The 21,237-nt window shown below is 46.9% G+C and overlaps 1 protein-coding gene and 1 long non-coding RNA gene across 3 annotated transcripts; one reads left to right on the forward strand and one right to left on the reverse strand.

Moving 5' to 3' along the window:
* The first annotated feature begins 3,415 nt into the window (after positions 1-3,415).
* On the forward strand, positions 3,416-6,458 carry LOC119290803. 2 transcript variants are annotated; one of them, XR_005142065.1, is made up of 4 exons: positions 3,416-3,558; positions 3,662-3,826; positions 4,580-4,665; positions 6,101-6,458. It is a non-coding gene; the product is annotated as an uncharacterized LOC119290803 (long non-coding RNA). The 2 variants fall into 2 exon arrangements; XR_005142064.1 differs by having other exon boundaries at positions 3,428-3,826.
* An 11,149-nt stretch (positions 6,459-17,607) lies between these two features.
* LOC119290804 (UDP-glucuronic acid decarboxylase 6) lies at positions 17,608-21,237 on the reverse strand. The gene is made up of 13 exons (XM_037569453.1): positions 21,164-21,237; positions 20,900-21,001; positions 20,726-20,812; positions 20,036-20,123; positions 19,387-19,478; positions 19,233-19,297; positions 19,057-19,145; positions 18,887-18,964; positions 18,680-18,773; positions 18,530-18,596; positions 18,378-18,441; positions 18,215-18,255; positions 17,608-18,085 (listed from the first exon to the last, which is right to left on the reverse strand). The coding sequence occupies exons 2-13, from the start codon at positions 20,987-20,989 to the stop codon at positions 17,894-17,896; spliced, it is 1,047 nt and encodes a 348-aa protein (XP_037425350.1). The 5' UTR covers positions 20,990-21,001; positions 21,164-21,237; the 3' UTR covers positions 17,608-17,893.

A 21,237-nucleotide genomic window follows, 5' to 3' on the forward strand; every position in this document is an offset into this window, starting at 1 on the left:
ACAGCTTTATACTCGATGGGAGTACAACAATTTTTTAATTGTTATTATCACCAGATAGTATTGCAAATTTAAGATAATTCTCTTTATCAATCACATTCTACATGCCCAAGTTTTCCTTTTTAGATGATGTACCTGTACATGCCCCAGCTACCATAGGAGAGAACGCGGCACCACAACATCCGTGCCATGTACCTACCACATGTGCACGTGCGTGGAAGCTGCGGTACCTCTAATGGTGTTTTATTTCCTAGCTGGTGGTGCTAATCGCTGACAGTTAGGAGGACAGAGACAAATATCTGAGCTCAACTAGAGCAGTTTATATACCTAGTGCTGGCTCACGCAGTTTATGAACAAAACTCATAGCCTGAGGCGAGCAACAGGGAGTGCCAACCAATTGTGTCACGATCCCTTTACAGAGATATGCAACCAATCAGTGCGACAATTGATAATTATATAGTAGGAGTATAATGTTTCTCTATGATGTGGGTTGTGCCATGTGCTAAGCACCAACACCGACACCGACACGTCATTGCCCGCAGAAAAGAAAAGGACACGTTTGTGCTCTGCTCCTGGGATATGGGCGCGTAGTGCTTTGCTTTCGAAGGAAGCATCGTGGAAATTATTTACGTATTTATTTTATTCATCGTAGTAGAGTAGTAGTAGTCCTCAGTCGGCAGTCGCTATGAACGTGATGGGGCCGTGTTACCAGCTGGCTAACCAAGCTGGAGTACGGTCTACGGCAGCTGCAACCTTCCTTCGTCGTCAGCCAGTCAGATCAAGCAACCAGCGCTCCGGATGAATACCTTCCTAATGACACAATTCTCAAACGGCTGTCCTTTTTTCATTCAAAGAACGAGCGTTGCAGCCACTGAAGCCGACAGGGACAATCCTTTTTTGTTGATATGTGAAACAGTAGTAACTTTTTTTCGGAAATGGAGGCGTGCCCCCGACTCTGCATCATAATGATGCATGCAGTCATCTTATTAAAAATTTCACGAACTATCACAAAGTTATAAAAGTATTACAGCTCGCAAGCAAAGCGAAGCAAATGAATAAAAGGAAAATACAAGCTGACAATCACAACCGGTACAGCAATATGAAGGATAACCTTCCTAAACTTTATCCTGTTATGCGTCCGTCATCCCAACCGGTTGAATATAGCCCGTACTATCATATCCCACTGGTTGCACCCAGTAACCAAAGGCTCTCTGGAGTCCATACGAGTGAGTAAGTACCATGTACGAATCCATGCGATAGCTCTGAAGATAACCTGCAAGAAAATTAAATTGTGTTGTCGGTTAAAAATTAAATCATTCCTACAGTTCCATATAGCCCACATAAGCGCACATATTCCAATCCGAATACGAGCCGCAGTAGTATGTTCCACCCGTGTTGTCGGTTAAAAATTAAATCATTCCTACAGTTCCATATAGCCCACATAAGCGCACATATTCCAATCCGAATACGAGCCGCAGTAGTATGTTCCACCCCAGCTAACCATGTTCCAAACAACGACTCAATGTCAACTGGAGGATTAATGTTGAAGGCTATATGAATCGTTCTCCAAAGCAATTTTGCGAGTGGGCATTCAAGGAATAAATGTTGTATTGTTTTATCATGATCACAAAAACAACAACGTGAACTACCTACCCATCGCCTCTTGATTAAGTTGTCCTTGATGAGTATTACTTGCTTGTGGACAAACCACATAAAAATTTTAATACGCAAGGGAATCTTAATCTTCTAAATATGCAACAATCTTGAGATTGGGCCAGAATTAATCAAACCCATATAGAAAGATTTGATCGTAAAAACCCCATTTTTAGTTAATTTCCATTGCATCGAATACGGCTGGTCGGAGAGTTGAACATCTATCAATCTCCGAATCAAGTGCATCCAGGCAGTCCATCTCTCACCAACTAACGCACGTCTGAACTGAATATTCAAGTGAATCATTTGAAAATCTGTGCCTACGTAATCTTCCTTATGTTGCACAATGTTATAAAGGGTGGGATATTGCACGGCCAGGGGTGTCTCTCTTAACCACATATCCTCCCAAAATCTTGTTGACATCCCATTGCCAACCAAGAATTTGACCCTACGAAAGAACAACTCCTTCGTTCTCATAATCCCTTTCCAGAATGGCGAGTCAATTGGTCTCGTGGTAACCTGAGCGAGCGTTTTCGACTACAAATATTTATTGCGCAAAATCTGTGCCCACATGCCCTCCGGCTCTGTCTCTAACCTGTAGAGCCATTTGCTCATAAGGCATTTATTCTTGATTTCTAAGTTCTCGATACCTAGACCCCCTGGTCTTTTGGTCGGCAAAGGATATCCCATCACGCGAGACGGTATTTCCTCTTGGCCTCATCTGACTGCCAGAAGAACCGAGATCTAAAGAAATCAAGCCGCTTTCATACCCCTTTCGAAATTTTGAAGAAGATAGTAGGAACATCGGCATACTAGTCAGTACCGAATTAATCAACATTAGCCGACCTCCATAAGACATAAGCTTGCCCTTTCAGCAGCTCAGTTTTTTCTCAATTCGATCTTCGATACACTTCCATTCTTTATTAGATAACTCAGTGGTGAATCGGTATGCCCAAATAACTAAATGGTAAAGAACCTAATTCACACCCGGCAGTAGTAACTACTCCTAGAAAATATCCAAACACCGGATTACTCATTTTTGGGCCAAGCTTGAGCCCTCCCAAATCCCGACGGAGAGCATCCCGCGTTCATTCATACCAGGAGCCTCAATGTCAGTTTTTATTCTGGATGCCGATAAGTGCCACACGTGTGGGTGTTAGGGGGTCTGCCCACACATTTTGTGTGGTGTATAAGAAGAACAGCCCACACACCTACGTGTGGGCAAAACAAGTAATGCCCACACACCTCTTTTTTCCCTCCCGATCCCTCTCACACGCGTCCGTGTGGGCGAAACAGATAACGCCCACACGCACCGTGCGCCAGGCCTCGTACCTCGTGGTCCCGCACGCCCCGCGTGACAGTCACCCCGCGCCTGCAGTTGCCATGGTCCAAACCCTCGTCCATGTTTGTTTTACTGCAGTTGCCATGTCGCTGAACTACGGTTGCCATGTCGGACAACTACAGTTGCCATGGTTGCTCAACTGCAGTTGCCATGTATGGTCTGGTCTACTGCAGTTGCCATGATATTAAAACTTAGGAGTTGCCACCTACTAACATAGGCACTTGAGAGAGTTGTCATGTGCTCACAAGCATGCTAGGGCAGTTGCCATGTAAAAGGAAGAGTTGCCATGGGAGCGACTTCAATAGAAAAGCAGGTTGTGGTGCAAAAATAGAAAAAACTGATCTGTTCCATTGGATGGGAGATTGATGGCTCAGATCCGGGTGGGGCGGTCTGTGCGTGAAATTTGCAAAAAAAGTCCCTCCCTGATAGTTAATTTCGTCCCGATGCCCCTCCTCATTGACCCAAATCCCGTGGAGGCAGCGCACGAACCAAATCTTCTCCGAGGGCGTCGGCGGCGGCCGTCGCGCAGATCCCTAGTCCAAGTTGGGTGAGCACTCCTAGTAGAGGTGATGCTCCTTCTCTCGATGGCTCCTTGCCGTTTTGTGGCTGGCAGCTCAGTTTGAGGCAGACCAGATCGGAGCTCATCACCAACTAACCTCCGCCCCGCAGCTTCCGTCGTAGATTCCCTTCTGAAGCTTCCAACATCGGTGGGTTCTTTGCCTCCTCTCTCAAGTAACAACTAGCGCCCTCCTCCCCCTCGTCGGCGGCAAGCCGGTGGTGGTCTCCTCGGCTCCTTCCCCTCTAGTCCGTGCAACGAGGTGGTTCATTTTCCTGGTAAATACTAGATGCTAACTTTTATTTGCAAGTGAATTTGTGCTACATCCTAATTTTACTATCAAGTAGATTTATGTTGCATCTCTCTAGTTCTATTTTTTGTTCATGTCAAATCTTCTCAGTGAATGATGCATAATAACTTTGATTTGATGGTGTATTGCTACTGTGCTAGCGTTTTGGTACTCTAATTTGGAAGTTTTGTTTCACTCATAAGTAATCTGGAGAATCAAGTTGGAAGATTGCATGTAGTCAGCTAATTTCAGCGTCTTGCAGTTTAGCATATAATTCACAAAAAATATTAATACTTGCAGTTCCGTATACAAAGGAGCTGTTCAGGATCCCTCCGCTCTGCAACTCCGCTGCGGAGCGGAGCGGGATGTAGCTATATTTTGGCGAGCTGCTAGCAGGGTGCTCCGCGCGCTCTGCTCCGTAGCGAAGGAGCAGAGGGTTGCCGAACACAGTCAAAGTCAATAGCATGAAAACTTGGAAAGAAAGTAAATTGTTTCTGCTAGGCAAAAAGTAAAATGAAATTTGTATAATTATCAGCATATCAAAATCCTGATTCATGTATATATGATTCATCGTCGAAATTGCTCCAGTTTAACAGAGAATAAGAAGAAGTGTCCTAGAATATATGAATTATGATTCCCAAAGATGGTGATACCGAGGGTCAACAATTTGTGCATCGAATACTAAGAGTCAACAATAGGAAGTGTCCTAGTATATATTCTGACACACAGACTGTTTCCATAGGTGGTGGGCTCCTCGGCTCCTTCCGAACCGACCTGTGTGACGTGGTGCAAATCTACAAGGCATCAACACGATGGTTAATTTCTCTGGTAAATAGATGCTAACTTGATTTAGCTAGTACATTTGTGCTCGATCTTAATTTTATTAGCTAGTTGATTTTTACGGCATCTCTACAGTTCTATTTTCTTGTACTTGTTCATGTCAAACCTGCTCATGTGTGAATGGTGCATATTAGTAACTTCATTTCATTATGTATTGCTACTGTTTGTGGTGGTTTGAAAGTCTATTTTGCTTCTTCTGTTTCACTATTAAGTACTCTGGAGAACCAAGTTGGTAGGTTCATGATAATCTTCAATTTAAAGTTTAGGACATTTTACTGAAAATATTAGTTTATGTGGTTGTTCCATTTTATTTCCCATATGCATTCGTTGCATTCATTATGGTCAAATAGAGTTTTTGTTTAGAGATTTATTTGTATATACCAGTGCACACAATAATCCCAAAAACGCAACTTATATAGAATCATCAGTTGTACTTGGACCTGTATTTCACATTTTCCTGCGGCTTTGAGACCTTATTATGAGCTGTGATCACCAGAAAAGCAAGGTTCTTGCTTGTTGTTTGAAAGATAGACGATCTTGGGCTCCATGAGCCGTGACAATTGATTTATTGTTGTTAGTCTTCAATGTAGGTTTTCACTAAGACAGATTGATCATCATAGATTCTATAACTCCTAACCAATTGTTGACCACGAGTATTCTATGCACAAGTTGCAAACCGGATAAGTACTATTCCTTTTCTTGGCGAAACTATATAAGAACTGTTGTTGTAGGCTGTGCCTATAGTGATGATGTTATGGTAAGTGTAGAAATGACTATGTGAGGCGTATAGATTTGTTCATGCTTCACAATGTCAAGAATAGAGATTTTTATATGTCTATTATTATACTAGGTACATGGTTCGCTGGTTATATTAGGGAGTTGCTCTGCTAAAATTGTTCTTGTCAAACTCATGACCAGTTTTGAGTGATTAAAATGTCCAATGGCTTCGAGGGCTTGACACGTCATTTTATCATACGATATGTTTTTTTATTTGTACATACGATAGGCAATTTGAAAATGCCAAGTTTTATAAAGGATGGATTTCTAATAGGATAATTATGTAAATAACTGTATTCCCTAATTCAGCCGGTTGTTGCGAATCTCTAGAATGCACTAGAGTGGTTTTTCCTGTACAAGTATTATTTATAAAAAAATTCATTATTAGTAAGTTAGGATTATCCACAAAACATTTGGCTTGTCTGCCAATTGCTGTATAGAAACATACTTTAGGTTGTCTTTTGTGATGAATGTGATTTCTTCTCTATTTTTCGTTCCGTGTGGTATGTGCAACACACCGTCAGGTGGTCTTGTTGATGCATATTTATTTGCTCAGCTCATGATTACAAAGTTTTAAAGTGAATGTATGACACATACATGGAGTTGCACTAACTGAATCGTACTTGTTACGTATGATCTATCCCAGGACAAGAAGTTCAATGAACAAGAAGCACTTCATCTAGAGGCAACTATTGTGTGTCATCAAGATAGCAACGTCGATCTAGTTCTTAATGGCAATGCTTGCTCAGTGATGATTATCATAGTCCTTCAAACTTAGCATAGCCCGCCATGTACGAAAGTTGAAGCAATTTTCTCTAGTAATTCTTGTTGATCTTGTCAGGTTATTGATAGCTCAATATGAATGTCTTCTTGTGTTATGCCCGGTATGTTCCAGTTTGACATGTACTAAAAAATGTGCCGTGGATAGACCAGTTTGACATGCAGTCAAGCATTATGTGCCTAGAATGGTCCATTTTAACGTATACCCAATTTTCTGTTCCTGAGATGCTTCAGCTTAAACGTACTCACATATTAGTGCCTGTGAGCTGTGATACTCCAGTTTGTCTGGCTGGTTTAACTTTGTCATTTACTCAAATATCTTTGACATCCAATACGTATGCCCAGAGGGAGAGAGCAGGAATGAACAGTGGAGATATGACACGAAAAATGGAGGTGGTGAGTGCAAAAGTCTATTTGACATCTAACTACTAGCAGGGGGGTTTTCATAAAATACACATTAAGTGGCATGGAATCCCTCCACCTGAATCTGTACCATCTACAATGGATCCGGTGGCCCAGATTCGTTTTTCTATTTTTGCACGACAACCTATTTTTCTATTGTAGTCGCTCCCAGTTGCCATCTGCTTACGTGCATGCTAGGGCAGTTGCTATGTACCATGCAAAAACACATGGCAACTCGGGTAAAAGAGAGTTGCCATCTACTTACATGCACACTAGGCAGTTGCCGTGTACCCTGCAAAGCACATGCAACTGACATGTTCGGGTAAAAAAAGAGAGTTGCCATCTGCTTACAAGCACACTAGGGTAGTTGCCATGTACACTGCAAAACACATGGCAACTAGCAGCTTGGGTGTGGGAGAGGAGACAGGCGTGTGGGCGAGATGGCAAATGCCCACACACCAGCCCTTGTGCGTTTGTGGAAAGTGGCGTGTGGGCGAACTGCTGAACACCCACACACCGGCCCCTCCATGTGTTGAAACGGCTGTATGGGCGACCGGATGAATGCCCACACACCAGCCCAGTCCTACGTGACACTAGAAACATGTCAAGATTCGTGCGCTCACAAACGGACGCGGATCACGTGTGGGCGTTAGTGTTTTCGTTTATTTTTATTTTTTGAGGGGGGCTCAAGGCTCAGTTACAACATGGACCACACAACCTCTAAAAAATCAAAAAACATGGACCACACTGGTACCCTCGAAGAGAAACGCCAGGCTTTAGGGCATGGCTAATGCATAGCCCCATGATGATAGCCCATAGATCATATAGGATCGGATGTTAGGAAAAGTAGGTTTGGATGGAGCAGCGGGATTGTCGGTGTCAAAACCGGCGGATCACGGGTAGGGGGTCCCGAACTGTGCGTCTAGGCGGATGGTAACAGGAGACAAGGGACACGATGTTTTTACCCAGGTTCGGGCCCTCTCGGTGGAGGTAAAACCCTACTCCTGCTTGATTAATATTGATGGCATGGGTATTACAAGAGTTGATCTACCAAGAGACCAGAGAGGCTAAATCCTAGAAGCTAGCCTATGGTATGATTGTTGTTCGTCCTACTAAACCTCTCCGGTTTATATAGACACCGGAGAGGGCTAGGGTTACACAGAGTCGGTTACAATGGGAGGAGATCTTCATATCGTATCGCCAAGCTTGCCTTCCACGCCAAGGAAAGTCCCATCCGGACACGGGACGAGGTCTTCAACCTTGTATCTTCATAGTCCGGGAGTCCGGCCAAAGGTCATAGTCCGGCCATCCGGACACCCCCTAATCCAGGACTCCCTCAGTAGCCCCTGAACCAGGCTTCAATGATGACGAGTCCGGCGCGCAAGTTGTCTTCGGCATTGCAAGGCGGGTTCCTCCTCCGAATACTTCATAGAAGATGTTGAACACAAGGATAGTGTCCGGCTCTGCAAAAATAAGTTCCACACACCGCCGTAGAGAGAATAATTTCTACACAAATATAATCTGCTGACGTATTCTGCAGCGTGACATCATGCCACGGCCAAGCCTTTATTCGAATCGTTTTACTGCTCCACCTCAACGTGTTTAGCGAGGCGGTTTCCTTGGCACGTCTCGTCAAAGCAGAGATCGTGTCCCCTTATTCCGGGATTCTCATCAATACGGGCGTGGGTAACCCAACCGTGCCTTTTGGTATGACTCTCAAATTGAAAGCGAGTCCCAAATGTTTACGGGGAGGGCTCTTGGTATTCAACTCCTTTATAAAGAAACCAAGGCTCGACTCCCTTTTCTTTCAATCCAATCGAATCCGCCCCTCGCCTTGAGTTCCAACACTCAAGGCTTCTAGTTTTAGGCGCTTCGGACCTTCAACGATGTCCGGCTCCGACCTTCAAGGCCGGTGGGTGCCTTCCTCCGTTACGGAAGAAGACGTGCGAAAGCTGAGAGATGCCAGGTATCTAACCGGCGAAATCTCGCATAGGCTGCCTGCTCAAGGGCAGGCCATCCCCTCTCCCCAGCCCGGTGAAAGCATGGTGTTCACATCTCACTTCATTCGGGGGCTAGGCTTCCTGATTGATCCCTTCGTGAGGGGGCTGATGTTCTATTACGGGCTGGAATTCCACGATTTAGCTCCGGAGTCCATCCTCCAAATTTCGTCATTCATTGTCATGTGTGAGGCCTTCCTCCATATCACCCCTCACTTCGGATTGTGGCTTAGAACCTTCAAGGTGGAGCCGAAGATGATCGAAGGGCAGCACGCTGAGTGCGGAGGGGCTATCTGCAAGATAGCCGGCGCTCCACGGCCCGAGGGCACTTTTCAAGAAGAGTTCGGCTTATGGCAACGGGACTGGTTTTACATCACAGCCCCCAGGGGCACCACGTGGGTGGCGCCACCCGCTTTTCGCTCGGGTCCCCCACCACGGCGAGCGTCGTGGGTCAATGAAGGGCTTATCTGGGGGCCGTCCAAAGACGTCCCCTACTGCAGGACCGCATTCGAGATCTCCTAGAAAGAGATATTGGCTTGACCGTAGTGGCGCAAGTTATGTTGATTCGCCGCACGCTGCCCTGCAAATGTCGCCCTCTCCGCCTATGGGAATTTAATCCGGAGGGACCGCGAGTCCTCCAACATTTTATGGGCGCGACGCCCATGGAGATGTACAAATTGTTCTTCGGACCACAAGCAAGGTGTCCGGACTTATCCGAGGAAGCAGGTCTGAGCTGCAATCGACAGGATGCTAAGGTAAGTAGCCCCATATTTGGACGCACCATCCGCATTTTCATCATAAAGTGGCCCTTTAACAGAGCTATCCTTTGAACAGTAGTGGATAGCGAAGGCAAAGCTTATCAGGTGTCCAGCCCCCCTGTCCGAGACCGCGCCGGATCCCGTGTTAACCAGGATGCTGCAGATTATGCTTTCGGCAGAGGGCGAAGAGGGGAACCAAGGAGCTACCGCCTCCATGAAGGAGACTGTCTAGAAGGGAGGAATCGATAATTCCCCCAACCTGGGAAAGAAAAGGAGTGCCTCTGAAGACCCGGAGGGGATGACCTTGAAACGGGGAAAGAAATCTTTGTCAGAGGATCCGGCGCCGGAGACTGCCCCGGCCGCATTGCGCCCTCAAAGGGATCAGTTTTCCTCCGAGCCGTAAGTAAAGAGAGGGGTTCAAAAATTAGTGGCATCCCTGTTTTATTTCTGAGGAAGATAACCGAAATATTACCTTGCAGTTCGGATCTCAACCCTTCTCAGCAGAGCTCGTCTTCAGGGGATCTTCGTCCGGAGATGATGGAGAGCAAAATGCCTCCCCTAGCTGCACCGACTTACGAGGCAGGCGACCCCGAGGTGTTGTCCCGGTGGGTTTCTCCAAGTCCGGATCCTGAAAAAGGTCGTCGGGCTAGTCCGGTACCCTCTGGTGCGCGGTAGGAGAGGCTGAGGGATCTGCTCGGGCGAGCAACCATCTCAGAAGAACACCGTATGTTGATGAACACGGTGATAGGAAGGATTGCATCCGCGAAAAGCGGATTGTACGAGGCCGCCAAGAGTTTACTGACAGGCTTTGAGGTACGTGAAAAGGTGTACCTTTTGGTAGAGCCGCATAAAATGCGCCCTATATAAATAGTAGCCCCTGAACTCTGTGTGTCGTCAAGAGTGATGGCGCACAGAGGATCAAAACCCCAGGTATAAAATGTTACCTTTTTATGAAGGTGGCGAGGCATTCGGTGGCTAGTCGGACTGATGAATCTGCCGAGCTAAAGCGGCAACTGGACGTGGCAGATGCTGACATCGCGCTTGTAAATAAGCGGCTAGACGAGGCACAAGGTATGCTCCACAGATATCTGATAAGAGGAGTTCGATGCTTGTGCCTTACAATATGTATGCTTATTGCAGATAGTGTTGCTGCCGTGGAGAACCTTCAGGCGGAACTTGCCCGAACCAAGGAGCAAGCAAGAAAAAGTGATGCGGCTGCCGTTAAGGCGGCTGAAGAGCTGAAAGCCGAACAGGCTGCTCACTGCCAGAGTAAGAAGGTAATAACCGAGATGGCTATAAAATTGAAGGATGCTGCCGACCGTTGTAAGTTTCTTGAACCAGAAGAAAGGGCGGCTCAGAAGGATCTTGAGAAGATCACTGCCGAGGCCAAGGAAACTCGCTCTGCAATGAGAGCTATGAAGGAGGAGCTGCGTCAGGCCGGAGATATCACGGCTGGAAAGCCCTATATGCTGCGGATGAAGTTCGGGGATCCTAGATATGCTCCGTTAGACCGGCAGTGGAGTGCGGAAAATACTTATCTGGATTTGGCAGCGAGTGCGGCGGATGCAACCGAACACTTCCGAGGTCGAGGTGACCATAAATTGGAAGAACTGTTTTGGTCGCAATTCCACAATCCAGAACGCCCACTTTCGGTGCCCGACCGTTTGGCCGCCTTTGCGGAGCTGAACAGGTTATCCGGACTCGCCATGCAGTATGTTGCGAATCGTTTGTGGCCGGGGGAGCCAGAGCCGAAAAGTTATTTTGGATTGGTGCAGCAGTTCCTTGGTTCTGTGCCGCATGTTGATGCAATGAAGAGGTCGGCATGTATAGAGGGTGCACAAATGGCTCTTGCCCGTGTCAAGACATACTGGGCGGATATGAAGGCCAGTGTTGTCGCATCCCAGGGTTCGGACGGAGGCCGGGTACCTGCCAGACACTACTTTGAGGAAGTTCTTCCGGGCGCTCATTTAATAGAAGCGCAGTGCTCGAAGGATGTTGTGTTCGAATAGCAGGTGCTATTGTAAAAGAAATAGTTTGATAAAATATAAAAGCTTTTTATACTTGTGCTTGCAAGAATTATAATACCTCATGTGCGGCCGTTAATGTATATGTGTATATAACCTGAAAGATGGCAGTCGTTGGCTTCAGCCCCCACGCATATAATGCGGGGGTGTTTGCAAAAAATGCGCCTTTTCACACTTAATCCAACGTCTTGGTCCTACAAAGAAGGTGATAGCGCGACGAACGAGGCAACCAGACTATAATGCTTTATCACTTTCACTTAGCCATAGGAGTTTGACATTGGGGCTACTCAATAGCCCCTAAAGGCACCGCGCTCTCCCGAATTCAGGGCGCGTGTGTGCCTGACCGGGAAGCGGTCCTTCGTTAATGCAGAGGAATCCTAGAGATTCCTAGAGTCATCGAGTGGTTGACCAGTCTCTCGCTATATCAGACAGTCAGTTTTCGGCTTTCTCTACTGAGGTGCTCGCCTGGCCGAACCGGGCACAATCGCAGTAGTTCTCCTGGTGCCGCGTTAGCCGATATAACAGAACGTAAGGCGGCAAAACACAGGAGCCGGGCAAACCCAACATTTGACCAAAGACATGATTCGGAGCTGATGCATATAAGGCCAAACTCGCAACGCCGAACACTCCCTAAGGTATTCGGTCTTTATGAAGACGGGCCAAAATAGAGCCCTTGGTAAAAAAAAGCCCCTGGTGTCCAGGTACGCGCAAAATTCTGGCGTGGCCACATGCCAAAACGCCAGCCTCCACCTCGGTTATGGCAAAAACCGGGGGATGTTGTCAACAAGAGACAGTAAAAAAGGTTTACGCAGGGTCTTAATCTGAAAAGAATCCTTGGAACGGGTCCCTACTGCACGTCTGCGCCTGTGTCTCCGTTGTGCCGTATCCTGGACGGGCGTAGCACGGTGTTCGTCTGCGAAAAAGAGGAACTTTAGTAAAAAAAAGCATGCGAGAAATCTGTATTAGAATAAACGAAATATAGTTGGAGCGAGAAGTGAGCCGTATTGTCTCCTGGCGTGAACACGCGGAGCCCCTTGTACAGGGTTTATGCGGCTATTAAGCCCATGTATGTTGGCGCCGGACTCGTCTAGCCGTGTCCGGGATAGTAGGGCTGGATTGGTGTGCGGCTGTCCAGGCGGCCGCACCATTACCCGTACTTTGGGGGTCAATTGACATTCCCCTGTAATGAGATGATGCCTCGTGGGCCGGGCATTTTAAGTGTAAGTGATGCATAATGCGGTATTGCGTTAAAGCGGGCGAAAGCTTGACGTCCCAGTAGCGCTTGATAGCGACTTACGAATGGGGCGATGTGGAAGGTTAGCTTTTCGCTTCGGAAGTTGTCGGGTAAGCCGAACGTGACTTCTAATGAAAGGGAACCCATACTCTGGGTATCTGGACCCGGCGTTACTCCTTGAAAGGAAGTGTTGCCATGGCGGATTATAGCTGGGTTTACCCCTAGTTTGCGGATTGTGTCCTGATATAACAGGTTTAAGTCACTGCCGCCGTCCATAAGGACTCATGTAAATTGTAGTCCGTCAATAACCGGATTCAAGACCAAGGCAGTCCAGCCTGCGTTCCGGGCCCCTCTGGAGTAATCCTGATAATCAAAGGTGATTGGTTGTAACAACCAGTGGCGGTGCTCCTTTAGGGCTGGTCGTGTGGCGCGTGTTCTCGTAGGCGCCGTTCTGTTCTTCCCTTTTGTCATGTGCAATGAATTTACTGTTTTGACTTCTTGTGGGAACTTCTTTTGCTCTCCGGTGTTCTGCTTGTGGGGTGCGTCGTCATCCTCGCTTGGTGTGTCGAGCCCCTTGTGTTCGGCGTTGAGTTTGCCGGACTGCTTGAAGACCCAACAATCTCTGTGGGTACGGTTTGCAGGTCTCCCGGGAGTACTATGGATTTGACATATTTTGTCCAGGATTTTGTTGAGGTTAGACAGCTCGTCCCTGTCATCTTTGGGTGGCGGCTTTTTCTGATTTTACTGAGAGCTTTTGAATCCGGCGTTTCCTGCCGTGCTCATTGGGCTGTTATCCTTGATTCGGCGTTGTTCTTTGTTACGGCGCGGTTTCCCGTTTCCGTCTCTGAGTTCGGATGTGCTCGGGTCGCTGGTGCTGCTTCTTGCCAACCAGCTGTCCTCTCCTGCGCAAAAGCGGGTCATGAGGCTTGTTAATGCGGCTATTGTTCTTGGCTTTTCTTGGCCGAGGTGTCTGGCGAGCCATTCGTCTCGGACGCTATGTTTGAAAGCTGCTAGGGCCTCGGCGTCCGGACAGTCGACGATCTGATTCTTTTTAGTAAGGAATCTATTCCAGAGTTTTCGGGCTGACTCTCCAGGCTGCTGAGTTATATGACTCAGATCATCTGCATCTGGAGGTCGGACATAGGTCCCTTGAAAATTTGCTCGGAAAGCATCCTCGAGCGCTTCCCAACTTCCCATGGTGTTTTCAGGAAGGCTTTTAAGCCAATGCCGGGCTGGCCCTTTGAGCTTAAGGGGTAAGTATTTTATGGCGTGGAGATCATCTCCTCTGGCCATGTGTATGTGGAGGATATAATCCTCGATCCAGACTCCAGGGTCTGTTGTTCCGTCATATGCTTCTATGTTCACGGGCTTGAATCCCGCTGGCAATTCATGATCCAGCACCTCATCGGTAAAACATAGGGGATGTGCGGCGCCCCTGTATGTAGGTGTGCCGTGATGTTCGGATATGTTTTGCATTGCATTGCTCACTGGAACTTGCTTTCTTGGCCCATAGATGGATCTGGTTGGGCCAGTTTTTTGATGCGAATTCTTGGGCGGATCGCGCGCCGTATTGAGTGCGGCGCCCTTTGTCGCTTGATATCGATCGTGGGGTCGTCTATCCGACCTTGTGGCTTCCTTATTTTTTGACTGTGGGAGCTCTATGGCCTCTTCGTCAAATTCCGGTAGTAGTTTCTGCTTCGGATAGCTCTTTGTGTGACGACTGTTGTCGTACTTGTGTGCGGTATTGAGTACTTTGCCCCATCTGATCCTGAGTGCATCTTCCGCTGTTTTGAGCCTCCGCTTCTGCTTTTTCAGGCTACGTGCAGTGACAACGAGCCTTTGGTGGAGGTTCTGATGTGCCAGCAATTTGTCCGGCATGACGTCGTCCGGACTATTATCTTTCCCGGGGATGGTTTGTTCGGACTGTCCGCCCTGTTTGGACGGTTGCTCGATGGCATGTTCGTCTTCCGTTGATTCGCCCTGCTCTATGGCTGGGTCTTTGTCAAGGTGGGGCTTGGTGTGGCGCTTACGCCGCCGCTTTGATTGTTTTTCGAGGGAGCGATCCCTGGTTGCGCCCTTTTGATCCTCGTTGTCATTCCTTTTAGGTGTGTCTACCATGTATACATCGTATGACGAGGTGACTTTCCAATGCCCTATAGGTGCTGGTTCTTGGTCGTCTCCTCCATCAGCGTCCATATCGTCGATGTCTTCGGAGTCGAAGTCGAGCGTGTCGGTTAGATCGTCGACAGTGGCTACAAAGTGGGTGGTGGGTGGGTTTTGAATTTCTTCGTCGTCCGCATCCCAGCCCTGCTGACCATAGTCCGGCCAGGGCTCTCCTGGCAAAGAGAGAGACTTTAGGGAGTTCAGGATATCGCCAAAGGGCGAGTGCTGAAAGACGTCCGCGGCGGTGAACTCCATGATCGGAGCCCAATCGGGTTCGATATGGTTAGCGCAGTCGGCTCCGAGCTAATGGTCGGAGCGGACACCTGAGCGGCACTCTGGGCGCTGTCCGGCGGCAGAGCTAGATCATGCCCATCGAGACAGTGCGACACGCTCGGCCATGGCTCGAATCCGTCGAAGATCAAGTCCCCGCGGATGTCGGCCGTGTAGTTTAAGTTTCCAAACCTGACCTGATGGCCAGGGGCGTAGCTTTCGATCTGCTCCAGATGACCAAGCGAGTTGGCCCGCAGCGCGAAGCCGCCGAATACGAAGATCTGTTCGGGGAGAAAAGTCTCACCCTGGACCACGTCGTGGTTGATGATCGAAGAAGCCATCGGGCCTAAAGGCGATGACGCAGAGGAACTCTCAATGAAAGCACCAATGTCGGTGTCAAAACCGGCGGATCTCGGGTAGGGGGTCCCGAACTGTGCGTCTAGGCGGATGGTAACAGGAGACAAGGGACATGATATTTTTACCCAGGTTCGGGCCCTCTCGGTGGAGGTAAAACCCTACTCCTGCTTGCTTAATATTGATGGCATGGGTACTACAAGAGTTGATCTACCACGAGATCAGAGAGGCTAAACCCTAGAAGCTAGCCTATGGTATGATTGTTGTTCGTCCTACGGACTGAACCTCTCCGGTTTATATAGACACCGGAGAGGGCTAGGGTTACACAGAGTCGGTTACAATAGGAGGAGATCTTCATATCGTATCGCCAAGCTTGCCTTCCACGCCAAGAAAAGTCCCATCCGGACACGAGACGAGGTCTTCAACCTTGTATCTTCATAGTCCGGGAGTCCGGCCAAAGGTCGTAGTCCGACCATCCGGACACCCCCTAATCCAGGACTCCCTCAGGGATCCTCTGCAAGAGGCGAGTGCTCGGGGAGAAAAAATATGGCTCGGTGGATAACATGAAAAAGTTGAAGTGAAGAGTAGAGATGCATGTGTAGTGAGAGTCTTTATATTCTGTTCTTTGATGAGGCCCCCATAGTGATGGCATGCATTGAGGAGAATAAATCAATGTAAATACCTCAAACTATTTTTTGTCATGAGGCATTCGTATCCATATGTCACCATTATACGTGCCGCTTCAAGTCGAACAGCCACATCGGCACAAAGTGTAGACTACGCGTTAGGATTCGGCAGTGGCCTTTTTGGCTGGTAAAGACGTACGAATCATCCCAAGACAATCAGCACAAATAGGCAACCACGCCGTTACCCACCAAGCAAGCAAGTGATGCGACAATAATGACGCTCCCCCTAAACAACGGACAGCTTATGCCGACAGCTGAGATGTTGCGTAAAATGGCAACATTGTGCTAGATGTGATTCAGAGGAAGATGGTCTGCGCCCATTCTTTGCATGCCCTTTTGCCAAAGCTGCATGGTTTACGGAACCAGGACATATCAGATCTGAATCACTTTGGCACAATCCCTGCCATCATTCATGCATTGCTCAATTCTAACCATCCTCAAGCCACTTTGAATAATATCATGACATTTATACGGTGTATTGGAAACCAGGAAATCAAATACACCAGGTACACCATATGATGCAGGCAATAATTAGGGGCCAAGACTTGACAACTTATACAGACTATGCAGGCTCTATAAAGGAACCAAGCTCAACATTAAATCAGGAAACTACAGGGGAACAAGAGCATGGATGTTTCCAATCAAAAACGGCAAACTGGATCAACAATGCTCCACTACAGGAGTCTACAGGAAACTACAGGTCGTAAAGTTGATACAGATGCAGTATGGGTTCAACAATTCAAACAGCTCCAGTACAGGATCAACCAAAGCAGACATTGGAATACACACACAAGTTGAAGAAAACTAAGTAATTTTTTTGAAGGTGCTACATCACGAATCAGTTCAGCTAGAAGAAAGACTGTCCCAAACAATTACAGATTTTGAATCACAAGAATTTCTAGCTAAAGTGTGTGCCACTTTGTTTGCTTCCCTCGGGCAATGAGTGAACTGAACGGCAACGTATGCTAAGTGAAAACAATCAGCAGAATTGCCGAGTAAGGGGGCAAACATCTTTGTTTCAGCAGGTGGCAAACATGCCATTTCCGCATTACAAGCAGAGGCCATGGCCCTTCAGGTCGCTGAAGAAACAATTTCCAAAATCAGATGCAACACTGTCAGTTTTCTTGTGGATAATCTGACCCTGGTAAGGCTGCAGCGTCGACAAATATTACCTTCTCCAGCTAGCAATTATTTTGCTACAACAGCAACATAGAAATTCACATACGAAGAAACTTTACCATGTGGCTCAGCAACTGTGCTTCAGAAGTAAGTAAACAGACAAGGTAGTGGGCAAACATAGCTTAACACGTACAGGTGATCAGCGTCATATGTTAATGAGTGTCAAATCCCGAATGTTAAATGTGCTTGATACTGAATACAAGGTTCCTTTTGAGCCTCTTGTCCAAAAAAAGGGAACAAATAAAGACAATGAATACAACGACGTGTAAGCATCAGAGAAATATCTTTGCAGCAAAAAAAATTTAATAACAAACCCAAAATGGCACCAACATTGCTATAATTGATTTAGGGAAGTGCATAGGCTAAAACGTAAGGAGCACAAGTTCCACAAAAAGAGACGGTAATACAAACAGCCAGGCCTTGTATGAAGTTTCTAATAATACAATCTTTCAAGTGAACGACGAAGGTGTAATTGGTTTATTGGAACTCAAATTCCGTAACGAAACGCAGCAACGAATATTGACGAACCCACCCAACTATGAGTATGCTCTGGCAAATTGGTGATGTTGTACGCCAAACGCGGGGAGGGGGCTTAGGCCTTGGTCTTCTTGGGCACTGCCAAGCGCTCCCTGAAATCGTCCTCCATGAGCACCAAGCCGTCGCGCAGGACGACCTTGGGCTCCCAGTCGAGAACCTCCTTGGCCTTGGTGATGTCAGGCTTCCTCTGGCGAGGGTCATCAGGAGTGTTCTCAGTCATCGTCACTGTCACTTCTGGGTTGATCAACTGCAAGTAAAATCACACATGTTATTATACCATCCAGAATTGCCATGCATTGAAGCTGAATGGAGCACTGCTACTTGAAACAAAAAGGTTGGATGGAATGAGTCAATGAGTATAGAATATCCCACTTACCTCCTTCACATTCTCGGCAAGTTCCAGCATGGTGAATTCACCTACATTTAAAGAAAGTCCAGTTCATCACCACAGGAATGAAAGTGCAGAATTATAAATGATTTACAGATCAAGTTGTTAGCGCGTTGCCTAAGAATATATTTTTTTTGCAAAAGAAGTTTACCTGGGTTCCCAATGTTAATGGGTCCGGTGTTGTCTCCATTCATCAGCTTCATAAGACCATTGACCTGCATTGAAATGGTACCATTGGTAAGGTGACCATCCACAGTTTTGACCAGATAGTATTCAATAGTAAGATGGTAGTAGAAAACAAACCATATCAGCGACGTAGCAGAAGCTCCTAGTCTGTGTTCCAGGCTTCTGGACAGTCAGTGCTTCACCACTACAAATTACGACAAATAAGCACCAAAACCATCTGGAGTCTGGACACAAGATCAGAAAAAGTTCAAGTCGAACAAGAATTACCGAATGGCCTGAGCAATGAAGTTACTAACAACACGGCCATCATCAATGTTCATCCTAGGTCCGTAGGTGTTGAAAATCCTGGCAATACGGATCTCTACAGAAATAGACGACATATACTTATTAAGGACAACTCATAACCGAAGACTTATTGGAGGACAAACAAACTATTAGCAAATAGATTAGTTTAATTTAAGGTCAAAGTATTACCAATGCCATGCTGCCTGTGGTAGTCGAACATCAGTGTCTCAGCTACACGCTTACCCTCATCGTAGCAGCTCCTGACTCCTGATAAAGAAAATAAATTCAAAAACATGAGACTCACGTGGCACAAGTTTAGAAAAGGTAACATAACGTTTTTGCCAGATGAACAGGCATACCAATTGGGTTAACATTGCCCCAGTATGCCTCCGTCTGAGGATGCTCAAGGGGATCACCATAAACTTCAGAGGTCGAAGTCAACAATATTCTGCAGTTGAACACAAAACCTCAGGTTAATATGGTTTTCATTTCTGCCATGATACTGGCACAATCGATCTAAGTGATAAACACTGACCTAGCTCCAACTCTCTTTGCAAGTCCAAGCATGTTCAAGGTTCCAATGACATTCGTCTTGATGGTCTGTACAAGATATTTACACCCATGCTTGTGTCAGGACAGGATAGGAGCAGTTATGACAGAATAAACACAAAAACAGAGTCTACACACACCTTGACAGGGTTGTGCTTGTAGAAGATTGGTGAGGCAGGACAAGCAAGGTGGTAGATTTGGTCAACCTCCACGAGCAGTGGTTCGGTGACATCTGATTTGCAGCAAAATGTAAAATTAATGTGAAACTCACACACAAGAATGTAATGACGAAGATATAACACTTGAGCAAACTGATTTGCAGCACAAGTTAATGGCAATTTGGCTTGTTTTCATGGTTGGACTAAATCACTTAGTCTTGGAATAAGGTTGGACTATAACACTTGAGCGAAGTGTATAAATATGCATGGACGTCCTTTCTATCTAGAACAGAAGCTACCAAAAGAAAGTCACATAAGCATGCCATAGACAAATGAGATACTGAGGTGTAGTTAACTCAAAGGCTTCACTGACTATTTTAGAATATTGCAGGTTCAATTCAACAGACAACTCAGGACATGGTTTTTGTACAGCCATTGGCTATGACCTTATAAACATATATGGTTCTTTATTTCTCATGTGTTAAACAAAGATCTGTATACTTTAAAGGAACAGTGGAAAGAAACAACTCATAGGTGTCAACTATCTGTGTTCATTACAAAATAGTATGGCCATATGGAAATGAGATGAATCGAGAATTTACTACAAGATGCCTTCAGCATGCAGTATTACCGTGACGGATGAGTTCAAATCTAGGGTGTCCGATCCACTTCTTCAGGTTGTCTTTTGACCCAGTGAAAAAGTTGTCAGCAACAATGACCTGAACCAAAAAGAAGACACGATCAGATTGGTCTACCTTTGCTAAGTTTGTCTGTACAGATCTGCATAGTAACAACACTGAATTTTCTACAATATGCATTGAATCATGTAACATTCTAGGCAAACACTACATGAGAGAGCTCAGTACCACAAACAGGCAGTCTATGTAATTCAGAAACTTCCTAGAATGAAGTAGTCAGAGCAAGATCTCAGAAGCATTGCTACTGTATCTCAGTTGATCTCACATTCTGAAAGAGATCCAGGTTAAGCTGGTACAGCGATAGTTCTCTAAAGCATCGCCACTGGATCTCTGTAATTCCAAAGCACTTACAGTGGAGCGGAGCTTCCAGCTTATATAAGCTCTAAACAGTGGTGCCCCACCCCATGCAAAAACTAATGCACGCGGTTGCACACTGAGATCTGGCATGGAACAAAGCAGCTCTCCACTCACAAGGTCGTTTTCAGGAAATTCTAGACCCACTCAGTTCCTGAGTCTGAGTGTGCCACTCAGATCCAAGCGGAACGGAGTTGACCCCGGCGCACAGGTGAATTTCGCTAACAGCTAGAATGATGCTACAGGGGGATCTGGTCCTTAGTCCTCACCTCGTTCTTCTCGTTCTCCATGAGCTTGTCGACGAGGTGCGAGCCGATGAAGCCAGCTCCGCCGGTGACCAGGATCCGCATGTTGGCCTGCCCAAACCCCCACAGAGTCCCAAAATTAGCGCCAGTCGTGCCACGAGCAGCGAGATCCAGCAGCGATCAGATCCCGACGCATACCTGGAAGAACTTGGAGAAGCGGATGGGGGAGGGAGTGGGCGGCGGGCGCGTGGTGGCGCCGTTGCCATTGGCGGCGTCCTTCTGCGCCATCGCGCCGAGCACCTGCACACGCAGATCCAACCGGGCCGAGAGATCGTCAGAAGCCACACGACGCAGCAGCCCAACCCAACCCAACCCAAAACCTTCCGAGATTTTTGACACGATCTGATCGACGATCGCGATCGACGGAGGGGGGGAGGAAGTTGAGAATGAACGGGTGCTCACCAGCGGCGGTGGTGACGGGATTGGGGCTTAGTTCGGACACGAGGAAGCGGTGCGTTTGAATCGGATTAGACCGT

This window comes from Triticum dicoccoides, chromosome 4B (assembly GCF_002162155.2).
Source record: "Triticum dicoccoides isolate Atlit2015 ecotype Zavitan chromosome 4B, WEW_v2.0, whole genome shotgun sequence".
NCBI classification, from domain to species: Eukaryota; Viridiplantae; Streptophyta; class Magnoliopsida; order Poales; family Poaceae; genus Triticum; species Triticum dicoccoides.

Excerpts from the sequence above, each read along its gene's own strand:
- LOC119290804 (XM_037569453.1), bottom strand. The coding sequence starts at position 20,989 with ATGGCGCAGAAGGACGCCGCCAATGGCAACGGCGCCACCACGCGCCCG. Across the intron at positions 18,774-18,886 it reads CCACAGGCAGCATGGCATTG|AGATCCGTATTGCCAGGATT; the intron begins GTAATACTTTGA and ends CTATTTCTGTAG. Across the intron at positions 18,086-18,214 it reads TTGCCGAGAATGTGAAGGAG|TTGATCAACCCAGAAGTGAC; the intron begins GTAAGTGGGATA and ends TTTTACTTGCAG.